The 16,007-nt window shown below is 41.7% G+C and overlaps 1 protein-coding gene across 1 annotated transcript in view; it reads left to right on the forward strand.

Moving 5' to 3' along the window:
* Window positions 1-16,007, forward strand: part of RYR3 (ryanodine receptor 3) — a 451,654-nt gene that overhangs the window by 117,265 nt on the left and 318,382 nt on the right. Inside the window, exon 3 of the mRNA XM_043554522.1 lies at window positions 3,994-4,101. Coding sequence (XP_043410457.1) covers window positions 3,994-4,101 — 108 coding nt within the window. The remainder of the gene's footprint in view (window positions 1-3,993; window positions 4,102-16,007) is intronic.

Consider the following 16,007-nt stretch of genomic DNA (forward strand, 5'->3'; position numbering starts at 1 on the left):
TCACTATTAACTAATAGGACCTATATTTTAATTCAGAGCTATTGATAACACTTCTAGGGGGTATCATTAAGGCATGACCGTGTGAGAACTGGATAAACAGAGAAGTTGAACAAGAGCCAAGATAATGAAACAGTTGGCGAAAGGGTCCAGCCAGGCAGGTGAGTGCTCAGTACAGTTTGTATGAACCCACAGCCACCATGAGCCACATACTCTCAGGTAGTCTTCTAGGACACACCCAATTCAAGAAGACTGAAGTTGAGTTCTTGCTCTTTTTGTACTGGAGATACCAAAAATAGAAAAAGACACAGATTTTTCAAGATTCCCACAATCTAGTGAAATAGACTGTACTGCATAAAGAATCCTGTAACTGGAACAGAGTGTGGTTAACAGTGTAGTAGAGGGGTGACAGCCCTCCTTGTAACTGACTCCCTTCTTCATATCCCCCAGAGCTTGGCTAGAACAAGCTAGCACCTTGCTGAGTGCATGTTGTGAGGTGCTAGGTAGAAAAATGCTATGTGAATTTAACAATGAGCTTATCAGATTGCCACCATCTTGGTTTTAGTGAGCCCCAGAAAAAACATGTTGAGTGCAGTGAGGAAGATGTTACATAGATTTATGGAAAATGGGAAGTCTGTAGGCCTTCCCTTCTTTGACTTTCCATAGCAGAGCTAAATTAATACCTAGTTCCTGGCTTTCTCCGCGCCCTGGAATCTCAAGGTTTTCTGTAGGACATTTGAGAATGGAGTGCGTCTCCAGGCAAAGGACAGGGCTGGGAAGAGAGATGAAGAGCTATTTCAGAACAGATGTCAACAGAGCCCTTCTCTCCGTGCTGAGAATCTGTAAACACATGCCGCATGCCTGCCAGGCAGAGTGACTGAGGCACAGGCTCCAGAGCACAGAGACAATGAGCTGACCTCCTAGGGGACTCGCTCCTGCAAACAAATTAGCTTTGATGGACGAGTGGCCTTTGCTCATTCTTAAAGAAAGTGGAGGTGGGACCTGAGGCCTGTGTGGAGTTTAATTAAGGATGGCAGCTGAGGTAGCAGGTCAGATGGTTCTGTGCTCTGGACTCCGTTTATGTTACAAGTTACTACTTGCATTTTGTTTTCCTCCAGATACTCCTGTTGCCCTGTCTTCTCCCTTGCTACTGCCCACGTGTTGCTCTGTGTGCTGTTAGACCAGTGTGAACTTAACCCCAAGCGTAGGCTCCAGGAAGGGGCCACACTTGAGTGGTAGAGACACTGAACTGTAAGGAAACTGTGTAAGCCAGTGCAGGTACAGTGCTCTCATTTGAGGTGCTTTCTCCTTGTGCCCTCTCTCTCGCATTTCAGTGTGCCCATCTGTACCAGCAGTTAAATCATGACCACCTTAGGGCTTTTAGTATCTGGAAGGAAAAGAAAATCATAATTGGGGCATGTCTAGTCTCCGTATTATTGGTGGTCCTCCATCAGAGTAGATGATGGCAGTGCTGGGGGAGTGCTCCTGTGGACCAGACTCAGGAGAGAAAGAAGGGGGACTTTGAGTCCCCTGGCCTCCTGTCAGGGCGGGATCTCTAGCTCTGAGGACTGTGAAAGTTTTTGTCAAAGGAGAGTGGGCTAGATATGGTGGTTGTAAAAGTGAGCGTGAATGTTGAATTAGCCAAAAAGTGCCCTTTAAAGTACCAACCGTAACTGCAGACCTTCCTAAATAGAAAATCTCCAAACCACATGCTTTAGTGAAGAGGAAGAAACATTCAAACTCCGGTCCTTTTGCTTCCTATTCTGGTGACCTGAGATCCGGGTAGACAAAGTGGTGGGGAAAAAAAAAAAATCTCTGTAAAATTCTCTGCGATGGCACCATATTTGGGGAAACTGAGCTGAGCGATCTATGTTTATGGCGTAGAGCCTTTAGGGAAATGCTTTATCATATTGTATGCTGCTTAAAATGATGCTCTCTGTGCTCCAGAAACCCTTTGTGGACATGACGCTCTGCCCTGCATTAACAGTTGCTTGCTTGCTCAAGTCCCATACTGATGAGTTAATTACCTGCAGCAAGAACAGACTGAAAACAAAGCAAGGAATATATATATCAAAAAAAAAAAAAAAAAAAAAAAGCTGTAGTGTCCTGGTAGTTTCTCCTATCATAACTTTCATAAAAAGAATTGGGCAATTTTGTGTAATACCATAATTCTAGGAAGACTAAGTTTTTAAGATTTCAGAATATGGGGACCCTGAGGAGAAACGTACTTAGTGGAAAAGTCCTCAAAATGGGATAGGGTTACACATTCTCGGCCTGGGGGTCTGGAAACTTTAATGAAGGGAGATAATAGGCCCAAGTAGAACATCATTTTATTTGAGGACATTGAGTTTGGGAAGAGGGCTGAAGAGTATACAAAATGCCTCCGATTAAAGGAAACTTAGAGATTACCATTTCATTATTTTAAAAAAGAAAATGTTGAAGTCAGAGAGGTTATCTGTGCTTTAGTAACAGGCTGGCTTGATCTTTTAAATTGGAGCTCCATGGAAACAGCTCTACCTGTCTGAGTGTTAGACATAAGCTGTTGGTGACTTCTGGCCCTCATTCCTCATTCCTGTTCTCCTCTCCTAGTGTGAGTGTTCTCCAGTATCCCGTAGGAAACAAAGGCTTGGCATGCAAAGTGATTATAAGCTATTTTCCTAAGGAAGATGGTATATCATGAAACTGGATTGTAAACTCCTACAGAGCAATGATTTTGGGTGTCTTTGTATCCTTCTCAATACCCTGTGCTGTGTTTTATATAAATGTAATACTTAAATATTTGTTTATTGAAAACATTCTAGTGGTGAAAAATGTCTTTAATATTTCCATCAGTGGCAAGAATCGTGTAGGGTTAAGTGTATAGACTTTGGGGACAGACTGCCTGGATTTGAATCCAACTTTGCCAAATAGAAGCCATGACCTTAGGCATGTGACCTAACTTCTCTGTTCCTTAGTTTCCTTGGCTGTAAACTGGAATGTGAATAATTCCTATCATACAGGGTGGTTGTAAGGATTAAATGGGCTAATATATTCAAAGCACCTAAAACAGGGCCTGGCACAGAGAAAATGGTCAGTGAGCATTAGCTATTACTAGTCAGTATGCAGCAAAGGCTGTCTTTAACTATTGTTGAGAAATGTTCCAGAACAAGTACAAATATTAATATCACTGGAGCACATAATAAATTAGAATGATTGTTGTAGGGGCCATCAGTTCTTTTAGTTCTGGACATTGCTTGTTCAGAATTATATTTATATAGCTCTTAATCCCCTCTAATGCCCCTTTTTATAGTGCAGCATCCAGGTTTTCTTTTTTCTTTTTCTTTTATTTATGTTGAGAGAGAGAGAGCAGGGGAGGGTTGGAGAGGGAGAGAACCCCATGCAGGCTCTGTACTGCCAGCGCAGAGCCTGATGCAGGGCTAAAACCCACAAACTGTGGGACCATGACCCAAGATGAAACCAAGAGTCAGACACTCAACCAGCTGAGGCACCCAGGCACCCCAGTATCCAGGTTTTCTTAACAAGTAAATAGATTACCTATCGTGTCACTACTGTCTAGAGCCACACTGTGGTGTGTCCACTGTCCTCTTACAAATTATTGTGAATGATATCTCAGTGGCCCTCTTCCTTTGGTCCTACTCAGGCATCAGTGTAGATCAGTATATCTTTACTTTGCCTTCTTCAGCAAGGCTGTATGTGTGTTCTTCTGTGTGTACTACCAGCCTCACTGAAGTTGCTCCTGGCATCTTGGTCACTGTTTCCTTGAGACTTAGACATTTTCTTCTCCTCATCCTTTAGAATTCAGCTTGAAACCCATCTTAACTTGAATAAGAGAAGGCTACCTTTTATATTCCTATTCATCCATCCATCCACCCACCCACACACCCACCCACCCACCTGTCACTTTGATTCATAGGCTTTTTGCCCTTGAGATGTTATTGTGTGATTGGTCCCCTACTGATATGAGTAGGTATCCTCATTCTGGTTTTATTCCCACAGTATGTTCCTCCAGATCTCTGCGTCTGCAATTTTGTGCTGGAACAGTCCCTCTCTGTGAGAGCTCTGCAGGAAATGCTTGCCAATACAGGTGAAAATGGCGGCGAAGGGGTGAGTACCTGATTTACATCCTAAATGGGGATTGGGACACACCGTAGCCCAAAAGTACATACTTCATTTCATTCCTCCAGTTTTGAACTGGAAAACCTTAGGACCTTGAGCTGATCCACATAAATCTTTCTGTGTTTGATTTCTTTTATTGACCACCCCTAATCCTGCTTCCTTTGGATTAACCAACGTCCACCAGAAAATGGAAGATATCACCATTTACGCTGCATACATAGGCCATAGGACATTGAACCTACTCCTCTTTCCTAACCCATGATCCACAAGAAAATGTGAGAAGGGCGTTGAGATGGAGGGTGCTTGTTGGGCAGTTCTTTTTTCTTGGGAAAGTCTCATCAGAGGTTTATGACTGCCCCAATGAAGTATCCTGTAGAATTCAGTCTTTGCCTTCTGGGACTCCACAGTTTCATTCATGATGAAAAAATATAGAGCTGTCTTGACTTTCTATTGTTAGAAGAATGGTCCCTGACTATAAAACTGAGGGACTGTACTCCATAGCTCCCGTGTCAGAAGGTGTTTGACCACAGACTTCAGAATAATTTTGATTCTTTCCCAAATGACCCACATCCATTTGTATCTGTTTATCATTGGGTATTTTAATTCTGTGGCCTGAATATCTCAAATACAAATATCTCTTTCCATCCCCCTCAGATATTGCACTAGATGACTATCCTGTCTTCCGGATTACACCAACAGCTTACTAACTGCTTTGATTCCTTTTATACTTAACCACACATGCACCCCCGTGCTGCCATTTTATTTCATTGAGCTATCCTAATGTTCTTTCCAAAATGCAGATCTAATCATTTTACTTCCCTGTTTTAAAACTCTTTGTCTTCCCATTATCTTGAGAAAAAGTCTAAATTCCTTAACTAGACAAAAAGGCTTTCTGGATTTGTTCACCCTGCTCACCTTTCCTGCCCTGTCCCTCACTACTTCCCCCCAGGCACTCAGTGTTCCAGCCATATTGAATTCCTTTCACTTCCTCTAACATAGCAGCGCTCTTTTGCCTCTGATCCCGTGTGTCCGCTACCCCCTCCTGTTAGAACAGCTTCCTCCTCCTGTTTCTCTGCCCCTGTAAAATCTCTACTTTGCCTTCAAGGAACCAGTTTGAATATTAGATCTATTGAGAAGCCTATATTGACCCCACAAGTCTGGGATAGGTGCCCTTGCTTAAGCAACAGGGAGTAAATAGTTCTTATTCCGTACTATAACTGCAAGTCCAATTTTCTGCATCCTGTACTGGGGAGTAAACTGCATGTAGATAGGAACAATTTGTAGTACCTAGCACAGTTTATTCTCACTTGACTCAAATGAACTCATACATAATAAGGAATGTGTCATTTATGGTAAAAGAGATGATGATTATAGACTCAACGGAATCAGTGTTTACATGTGGGTCATCTTCCAGCATTTAAAGTGATCTTACACAAGTCTTATCATCTCTTGGAGCCATAGTGTTGTCACCTATAAAATTAGAATGTTTAATTTGTTTCTTAGGGTCCTTAACACCAGTGTTTGTGATTCTTCACTCTTGTGGTTTAAAATAAGATGCTTTTGTCAGCCACCTGAGAATAGCTTTGTTTTGTACTGTAGAGGATTAACACAGGTGAGTTTTTGTTCTTTGGATGTTCGCTGAAGTCTGTGTTCACTTCCCCCTCTCATTGACCTTAGTACCCATGCTTTCCTCCATAAGACATATGCCCTTCAGCTCAGTGGAACAAATCAATTTTTAATTCCTCATTCTTTTTCCAAAACTAACAACTCATCATTTATAGACCTCTTTGGTGAGGAGGAGCTGGTTGATTTGGAATAGTACCACTTTGAGTTTCAACCAAGATCAGCTAGACTCTGCCTACTTACGGCCCAAGGATAGAAACTGGGAGGATAGACGCTATGTTAACTGGAGAATTATATCTCTTGGGCATTCTTTTATCCTGATTTGGTCAAAAAGTGTATTTGAAAGGACTCTTTCATTTAGCATGACAAAGTACATTCAGAAGTTCTGGTTGTAATCCTTCCTCTTTATTGCCGTGCAATTACAGTCTTAACTTGGTCTGTCTTAAAGAAGCATACATAGCAATTCATTTTCCGAAGAGAATGTGAAGACTCTTGGTAACAGTGACTACTTAGTTTTGGAGCATACAAATAAGACCTACCTTAAAGACCAGCCATGTTGTAGGAGAAGTTTACTCAATATAATTATGTATTTCAGAGGCCATCTTTAATTGACCATATTCAAAAACCAGTACATTAAATCTTACTGGGTGATTCATTCTCTTCGAAAACTTGAGTCCAAAATAAATGATACACAGTATTTATTACTAAATATTCATTGATCCCCATGTTGTGTCAGACTCTGAAATTTCCTGTGTGTCATGTCACCTTTTTGTGCTATTTTACCAAACAGAGAATATAATAGTTTTTTCTCATCTTGACACATTTATTATTATCCTCACCATCATCCTTGACTAGCAATTTTAGAGCTGGAAGGAAGGGACTTGAAAGGGGAGCTGGAGTACAGATAGATGGGAGATGGTACTCTTGAAATTATTAAGACATTATTTGTTGGTGGTTCTTTTAATTAGTCACCTGGATAACAGCTTCAGCTCAGCTACTGTAACCCTCTTGGAATGTTGTCACAATTCCATCTGGGCTCTTGATCTTTACCGTGAGAAAGAGTATTTTTATATAACCTCTTGAGTCTGATTGTTTTGCTTTCCTGAAGTGATTTCTGTGCACATTTACTATTAGTACTTAATTTGATTTTAGATGATGATACTCAGCAGGGGAAAAAAAAAGAGAAAGAGGAGAGGGAAAAAAAAAAAAAAGGAAGTGAGTTAACATGACAGACCATAATGATTTTCTGGGAAGCCTGGGGATGCTTGAGTGGGATGATGCTTCCTTTGTATGCCAGTCCATTCTGTTTGGAAATAGGCATTTACTGCTTTTAAATAGATATTACTTTCACTAATGATCATGACTGCCACCAAATGGGATGCTTTGAAGAGTGTAATTTTTCCTTCTAGCCATAAATTGGTCCTTGTGTGGTGTGTCTGTTCACTGGTGTGCAGCAACTGAACATGTTTAAAAATGACTTTGGTTGTTTGTTTATTCACATGATGAGTGTACAGAAGTCTTTTTGCAAGGATTTATAATTCTGCAGCCATTCCCCTTGCTAATAAAGAAAACAAAGGTGTCCAGCTTTGTTTAACAATAGAGTTTGTTATTGAAGTGTCTGTAGCTATAGCAAGTAGCATGCGGGACCCAGCTTTATGTTGAAAAGGAGAATAAATGATGAGGATTTGGAGGCAGAGAATGTTTGGTGCCCCCAGAGTCCACCCTAGCTAAATTCATCTATGGGTCAATTTGACTGTGATTAAATCCTATCTGATTTTATTCGGGAGAAAATTACCAAGAGACACATGTTGGCCCTGTGGCCAATTAAATGACTGGAGTTTGAGATAGAATCCCTGCATACAAATATTAAAATGCTTTAACATTTTTGATTGATTAGACCTACAGTATATGAAATACCCAGCCACTTTCAGCAGGACATGGCACTAAAAGAGATGTTACCATCTCCCTCTGAGCCCTCAATCCCACCATCCCTCAGAAATTTGCAGTGAGAACAAGTCAGTATTTAGAATCAGGTAGATGTGTTTTCAGTCCAGGTGAGCTCCAGGGCAAATTACCTTACTTTCTGAATCTTCAGAATGCAACCTACCTCATAGTGTTGGGTGAAAAGTAAATGAGAGAAATCTCTACAAGGGCTGAAAATGTATATTGGTTTCTTTTCATCTCTGTTCCACTCCCTCCTTTCATATTTGGATGCCTCACAGGAAGGAAAGGGCTGTGCTACATAACCGGGTGCATAGAAGTTCCAAGTGGGTTTTGACACGAATGGGCATAATGCTTCTAAAAATGAAAGGCCTTGATTAATATAATTACCAGCTGCCCTCCTTCTGATAAGGGCTCTAGTTTTCTCTAAAACTTAATCATTGTTAGACTTCTACTACTTAAAAAAAAAGACATGTAAAATGCATTAATGTTATGATTGCCATATTAATGTTACACTTTATATAAGACCGAACACATAATATCATGAGCACATAAGATCATGCTTGACTTTAGTTGCTAAAATGTCTAGGAGGCTAACATACAATCAGCTTTTAAAAAAACTTTTTTATTTTTTTTTTTAATTTTTTTTTTTTTTAACATTTATTTTTGAGACAGAGACAGAGCATGAACGGGGGAGGGTCAGAGAGAGAGGGAGACACAGAATCGGAAACAGGCTCCAGGCTCTGAGCGGTCAGCACAGAGCCCGACGCGGGGCTTGAACTCATGGACCGCGAGATCATGACCTGAGCCGAAGTCGGCCGCTTAACCGACTGAGCCACCCAGGCGCCCCCCCAAAATTTTTAATGTTTATTTATTTTTGAGTGAGAGACAGAATGTGAGCAGGCAAGGGGCAGAGAGAGGAGACACAGAATCTGAAGCAGGCTCCAGGTTCTGAGCTGTCAGCACAGATCCCCATGTGGGGCTCAAACTCACAAACCGCGAGATCATGACCTGAGCTGAAGTCAGCTGCTTAAGAGACTGAGCCACCCAGGCACCCTTACACAATCATTCTTTTAACCTTGATTGGGAAATGTGACCTGGAAAAATATTGCTTCTGCAAGAGCTTTTCTCACAGATAGCGTCACTGAGAGGTAGTCCTTTAATTTCCCATATTACTTATGTGATAGTCCCACTAACTCTGAAAGGAGCCTCAGGCTTCTTTCATTTGCCCCTGCCTTTAGAGTGGGACTACTACCCTCAACACAGCTGCTAGAGAAATGCACGTGTGGTGTGTGACACAGTTGTTGGGTCCGAGGAGGATGAGCCTCGGCTGTCTCAGAATCTAGGGATTGTCTCCTGGTACCATATGCCCTTATAACCAGCAGTGAGATTTAATCTTACATTATGCTATCTTCATGTAAAGGTCATTAAAGTACATGTCATGAGATACTTACCTTGTGGTCAAGTTCAGAACATGCATCCATTTTATAAAGTCACAGAAAAGTGACAACATCATTTTCTAAGAATCTGCGAAAGATACCCGGGGATTGTTAGATGATGAGCAAATAAATCAAAAAAAGATGCTGATGAGAGGAGTTAGGAGCCCCTTGAGTAAAGTTTGAACTCGAGATGTGCCCAGATTTAGAAATCTTGAACTCATCCAGAATGAAGATGGCTAATAGGATCCTTACCCCTTTATTCCTGGGGCCATGAGTTCACACCATTTCTGTGTTATAGAAGGGAAGGGATACCCCGTCATCGAGATTTAGCCTGTCAGAGATTGTTGCCTTGCTTTCATACTTGTCAGAAAAGAGCCAGAATGAGAATGTATTTTGGTATATGTATGGAGAGGGAACAAGACGGAGGAACTATGTACCCAGTTCTAAATAAACCTCATCCCCATTGACCTTTCTTTAAAGACTACATTTTTTAAAAGAAAGAAATCATTTCATGAATCAAATCTAACAGGAGGCATTAATTGTACCTTTGCAATAGTGCATAAGCTTTCCTTTGGACAAAAACTACAGTCACTTCTGTGTGTATTATCCGGTAAGTCGTAGGATCTGCCCTCATATGCCATAAAGTCAGGGTAGTGAGGATACACCAAAACAGCCCCATTAGGTATTCAAGTATGACCTTCCTTTGCATGATTTGGTAAAAGCCACTGCTTCAGGGTCCCCAGGGACCTTCTCGGTGCCCACCCTCAGGACTCTGGCCCCACCCCCACCCCAGTGCCAGTGCCTGTCTGTCTGTTTCATCTTGGGAATGTTTCCCCTGTCTACTGCCTCATTAGTGAGAACAGGATGCCACGGTATTACATTTTTACTTGGCTTGCCCCTGCTTTTTCTTTGGAAGTGAAGAAAAAAGAACATTCTGATTTTGGATGCTTCCCTTTCTATTTTCCCTTACAGCTGGTTGTCCATACCTTCTACAAAAATAATATTTTTGTATTTAAAAACATAACTATCTCTACTGGGCAGAATAATGCTTACATGCAAAAGCCCGGGGTAGGTTATATGTCAAAACTACTCTTTCAACTCTTAAAAACTGAGAACAAACTGAGGGTTGATGGGGGCTGGGAGGGAGGGGAGGGTGGGTGATGGGTATCGAGGAGGGCACCTTTTGGGATGAGCACTGGGTGTTGTATGGAAACCAATTTGACAATAAACTTCATATATTGAAAAAAAAAAACTACTCTTTCAAATCTGTGCAGCATTAGAGTTCATTCAGATTTGCTCCCTAGAGGCAGCCTGTTTAGGGGAGGAACCTGGGAGTCAGGAAGTTTAGGCATCATCCTGGCTCTGCTAACCAACCGGAAGTCTGACTATGGTAAATCTCCTTCCTCCTCTGGGCTTTGGTTTCACCAGCTCTTACTACTTGACACCACATGGATGCAAGAGACCTGTCCCCTGCCTACGGAGGTTGCCCTGCACCAAGGAAAAGCGTTGCCACTCACTTCATCTGGAGTGTCCTAGTGACTATATATAGCCCATCACTGATGAGCTGTGGAAAGATTAGCCTGTTTGTGTTAGCCACTGCTTTTGAGACCCGGCTCCCATAATTTTAGGTAGATTTGAATCCACGTGCTCATTCTCTTTCTACTTTCATGTGAACAAAGGATGTTCGAAACTCCGCCTAAGACAGCACCCCTAAAGCATAAAGTGATGACTCTATAATTTTAATCTTTTTTTTTTGCATCTCCTATAAATTTTCTTTTGGACAGATATGGGATGTAGTCTGTAGTTTTGACACAATGTCTTTCTTCAAGGAGCCAGATGCTATTTTCAGAAATTAAATAATAATGAGAGGCCTTCAAACTAAGGTTTTGAATATGTTTTTTCACAGACCAAATTGTCATGAAACGTATATCACCATTCTTGCTCCTTTTCTCCTCTTACAATTCTCTCACATGTTACGCTATGATTTTAGGATTTTATGCTAATATGATGGATTTTAATGCTTCTCTGATAAGCTGATGGTTATGAAAATGTATGCAGACAACTCATAATTCATTTTTGAACTGGCCTTTTGATAACATGGTATCCAGTTAAAATATGCCATCCACAAGACCTTAGTTGATGGCAAGAAAGTACCTCTTTGGTTTTAAAAGAAAGTCCAAATGCTTGTTTGCAGTATTTCAAAGAAAAAGAAGTTTGAAATTTGTCTGTTGTGGGTGCTGACCCTTTTGTTTGGGTGGATTTTTTCTTTTTTTCTTTTAACATTCATTTGTGAGAGATGGAGACGGAGCATGAGCAGGGGAGGGGCAGAGAGAGAGACGGAAACACAGACTCTGAAGCAGGCTCCGAGCTCAGAGCTGTCGGCACAGAGCCCAACACAGGGCTTGAACCCACAGACCATGAGATAATCACCTGAGCTGAAGTCGTATGCTTAACTGACTGAGCCACCCAGGTGCCCCTGGATTTTCTTATATAAATGTAATTATGAAAAAGTGCTGCCCACAAAGTTTGGCTGTAGCATGCTGCTTGCTAGTTTCTTGAAGACATCAGCACTGTACCAGGGGGAAGAAGTGAACACAAACTTCTACATCTGATGCCACTGCTTAACTTCTAGCTCAAATAACCACATACTCACTAGGCGGGAAATCCACTCCCTTTATTCTCACTGGTTTTTTTTTTTTTTCTTTTTCCTATAGTAAACATCTGTTGACTCCTCAAATTGCTTAAAAGCTTTTACAAGAATTTAATACACTAAAATATCCATTTACTGTTTTGTTTTTGATTTTGCTAGCTCAGTGACCTATCGGAATGGGTATGTTATTCACTCCTTTAAATTTTTTTTTGTAATGTTTATTTATTTTTGAGACAGAGACAGAGCATGAACGGGGGAGGGGCAGAGAGAGAGGGAGACACAGAATCGGAAGCAGGCTCCAGGCTCTGAGCTGTCAGCACAGAGCCCGACTCAGGGCTCAAACTCATGGACCGTGAGATCGTGACCTGAGCTGAAGTCGGATGCTTAACCGACTGAACCACCCAGGCGCCCCTTCACTCCTTTAATATACATGTACTTTGAATGGACAACCGACGCCAGCTTATTTGTAATGAACTGAGCTTCTCACGTGTGAGTGTTCAGAGCAATTTCCATTATTTGTGCCTCTGCAATTAAAACCAACCAACAGACAAAAAAAAACTACCCTGTGCACCACACACTTCAATCTTGTGGAATTAGACGTGGCTGCATACTTAAAAATTAATTGTCAAGCAGCTTGTTAAATTGCCACTCTGCAATTAGGAGAATGGGTTGCCTGCAGAGTCATTTTCCTCCTTTAAGACGTTGAAAAGTTTTCCAAGTCTCCTTTTTTATTCTGCGTGTGGTCTGGATGGCCTGTGGCCATAGGCTTGAACTTGGTGAAGTGACAGAAGTGTGCAGCCTTACCTCAATGCCAGCTTCTCGGTGCTTCCACTCTCTTCTGGTGCCATGATGCGATTCCAATTCTGCTTTTCCATAGGGCTGGAATTCATCGTAAAAATGGAAAAAGCTAGTTGAATGGTCTCTCCCTTTTTCATCCAATCCCCAAAATGAAGCAGCGGAAGAATGAAATGTTAATTTCAACAATTAGGAACAACCATTAAGGTTAACTAGCTTTTTACGTTTCTTCATATCCTGAATAGAAGCATTTTCAAGTGAAAGAACCCATAGAATGAATTTTTAAAGTTCCAGAGGATCAAATCCTCCTCCTCTTTCCCGAATATAGTGCTTCAGCTTTAGTGGAATTGCCTTTTCTTGGGGAAATGTTTTCACTCTGAGTCGGGTGCCTCATATTTAAAATCGATACGGCTGTGCGATCCTGGTGGCGTTTTGCAAATGTGATAACATTCAGCCTTGCTAATGTCACACAAACCCTGGAGTTCTTGCCATTCTTGCTGTTGACATTTGACGCTCTGTTAGTCTAGTCTTGTCGTAATGACCTCAGTCATCTTAGAAAGCTTGAGCTTTTTCTCCATGGCTGAACCAAAGGTCGTTTCTCGTGCCGTGTTGTGTTTTCTTACATTTTAATTTGCAATAAAAAATTAAACATTTTTATTAAAGTTTCTTAGAGGAGTGAGGAGGGATTGGGGCAGCTAAGCTTTCTCTAGCCCAGACTGTTAAGTGTATAGTTGCATTCTCGTGGGGGGGGGGGGGGTGTTGATGAAAGATTTTGTTGAAGGTTTTAAAAAATAACTGTTTAGTTGGGGGGCAGGGGTAGAGATGGGTTGTAAAAATGGATTTCAGCTGCATTTTTAGAAACGTGTTTTAATTCTAAATGACATTTGAATTGGGGCGCCTGGGTGGCTCAGTCAGTTGAGCATCCGACTTCGGCTCAGGTCATTATCTCACCGTTCGTGAGTTCGAGCCCTGCGTCGGGCTCTTGCTGACGTCTCAGAGCCTGGAGCCTGCTTCAGATTCTGTGTCCCCCTTTCTCTCTGCCCCACCCCTGCTTGTGCTGTCTTTCAAAATGAATAAACATAAAAAAAAAATTTTTTTTAATGATATTTGAATTTAGGGGAAATGTTTTGGGTTAAAACCCTTGCTTACCTCTTAAAAATGAAGCACATTTGAAATTCAAGAAATCCTGGGAGAATAGAAACCTCTCAGTTTATTTATTAGACTTTTCCTTTGATCGTGTAATTTACTTTTTAACAGCTACCAGCGTTTAAATTATATATTTGTAGGGGGAACCGAATGAACTAGAAAAGCCTCCAGCTTATTTCCCTTTCATGAAAGTTTAATGAAAGCACCTATGTAGATATTCTGGTGAAGAAAAATTGTCTTGGTTCCAGAGATCTCAACTGGCATTCCAGTCCTCAGTGGAGTAAAAAAACCCTGTTGCTAGCACCCCCACCCTACCATTACAACGGTGTGGTTTTAGAATGGAAGAACCTGGCATTTTGATCAAGTGGAATCGATGGAAAGCAAGAATAAGAACTACAAGATGTAGGGGGCCCTTGGAATAAAAAGGCGCCTGCTCTGCAGAGGGCAGGAATGGCAGGATGCTTCTGGTTTTGCTGGTGTTTCCTGTGCCAATACCCAGGCTGGTGGGAGAGGGGAAAGTGCCCAGCCAGCACGGGCTGGGAGTTCTGGCCTGTGCACTGCCTCTCTCTGCTGGTGCTCTGTCCATCTGTCAGCAAACTGTGGCCTCGAAGCTACATGAGTGGCTCTTTAAAAAAAAAAAAAAAGTTTATTAATTTATTTTGAGAGGGATGGGGAGAGGGAAGGGTAGAGAGAGATAATCCCAAGCAGGCTCTGCGCTGTCAGTGCTGAGCCCTACCCAGGGCTCGATTCGGGAGATCACAACCTGAGCCAAAATCAAGAGTAGACACTTTATTGACTGATTCACCCCAGGCACCCGCCCCTTCAGTAGTGGCTCTTAAACATCATAGGGCACTGTGCCGGGACCCATGCCTGCCTAAGAATAATGATTTGCGAGTCAGCAAGAAAACAATGTAGGGATTGTCTCATTAAGGTTACTTTATGAATGGAAAAGTCTACCTTTTTATTTTCTATGATTATGTCTTTGTGATGATGGTTATCAAATGGATTTATTTATTGATTTGTTGACTCATCGATTCATTCATTTGGTTGAAATTATAGTGATCATGTAGGTGATAGCTTTCTTCTTTAAAAAAAAAAAAATGCCCTTACTGGGCAAAATGTAAAACTGGCCACTATGTTTATTATCACTTTTGCTCCTGATGTTGAAATCATAGCAGCTTTTGAACTTTTTTAACCCATAAGACTTCTTCTTATGAACTCCAGGTTCTAAGTAGTTTTACTCAAATACCAGACACCTGTTTTGGCTTGAAAGCTCTTGGCTTTACAAAACTTCTCTTCTGATGAAACCCAGAGGGTTGGTGCCCTTGCTGGTTGTAGTTCTCTTTCTTGGTGGATAGATAACTCCAGGTCTCACCTCTGTTGCGAGGGGGTGGGGGAGGGATTTTCTGAGTTTCTAGACACTGGTTATGTGCATCCTTTGTGTTTGTTATGGAGAGAAAGGTGGAAGAGGCGGGTTAACAGGAGCGGCCTGCTCCCTTGTCATTAATGATGTGCGGCTGGAGGCTGGGTTCTCTGCCCCCATTTTTCTGCTGCTTATCTACTTTGATGAGGTGGAGGGTGGCAGGCAGGAGAATGGAGACGTTGTTCTAAAGAATGAATTAAGGGCCGTTCCCATGTCCGTATGGCCAGCACCCAACAGGTTTTTGCTGAAGAACTGCCTTTGGGAGTTGGCATGAGAAGGTGCCTCCTCTGCCTTCTTCCCCTGAGTCCTGCTGTCGGGGTGGTCTGGGACCAATGATGGGAACTCATGGCAGGACTGTTCCTGAAAATACCTGTTTCCATGGCTCTTGGTGAGATTTTGGAAAACTAAGTTGAATGCAGTACTTAAAAAAAAAACTTCTGTGTATATATTTAAATAGTTTATTTTTTTTTAAGTTTATGACTTGGTATTAGGAATTTGTGATTTATTGCTGGGGTCCAGAAATCTTCAAATTTTATCTTACCAATGGGTACAGGTACTGGAGTGCAATTACTGATGCACCTTTAATCAAGCTGAGAACGCGGTGGCACTGACTCTCTCAAAGTGAATGTAGCACTCTCTACTTGCCATTCTTGCCCAGTGACAGAGGGGAGAGAAGCAGGTATTTTGCCCCAGTAGTCTATAAAACTGTCTTCCCATGATATGACCCTGGCAACTTTATGACCTGCCCTCATGGGGTTTTCCCATAGCAGCTTGGGAAAGGGACATTGTTGCAAACCCTTATCCAGTTTTAGGATTCGTACAAATTTGGGAAATGATGACCTGGCATGGTATACTATCTCATACTCCTATTCTTTCT

This window comes from Prionailurus bengalensis, chromosome B3, assembly GCF_016509475.1.
Source record: "Prionailurus bengalensis isolate Pbe53 chromosome B3, Fcat_Pben_1.1_paternal_pri, whole genome shotgun sequence".
NCBI lineage: Eukaryota > Metazoa > Chordata > Mammalia > Carnivora > Felidae > Prionailurus > Prionailurus bengalensis.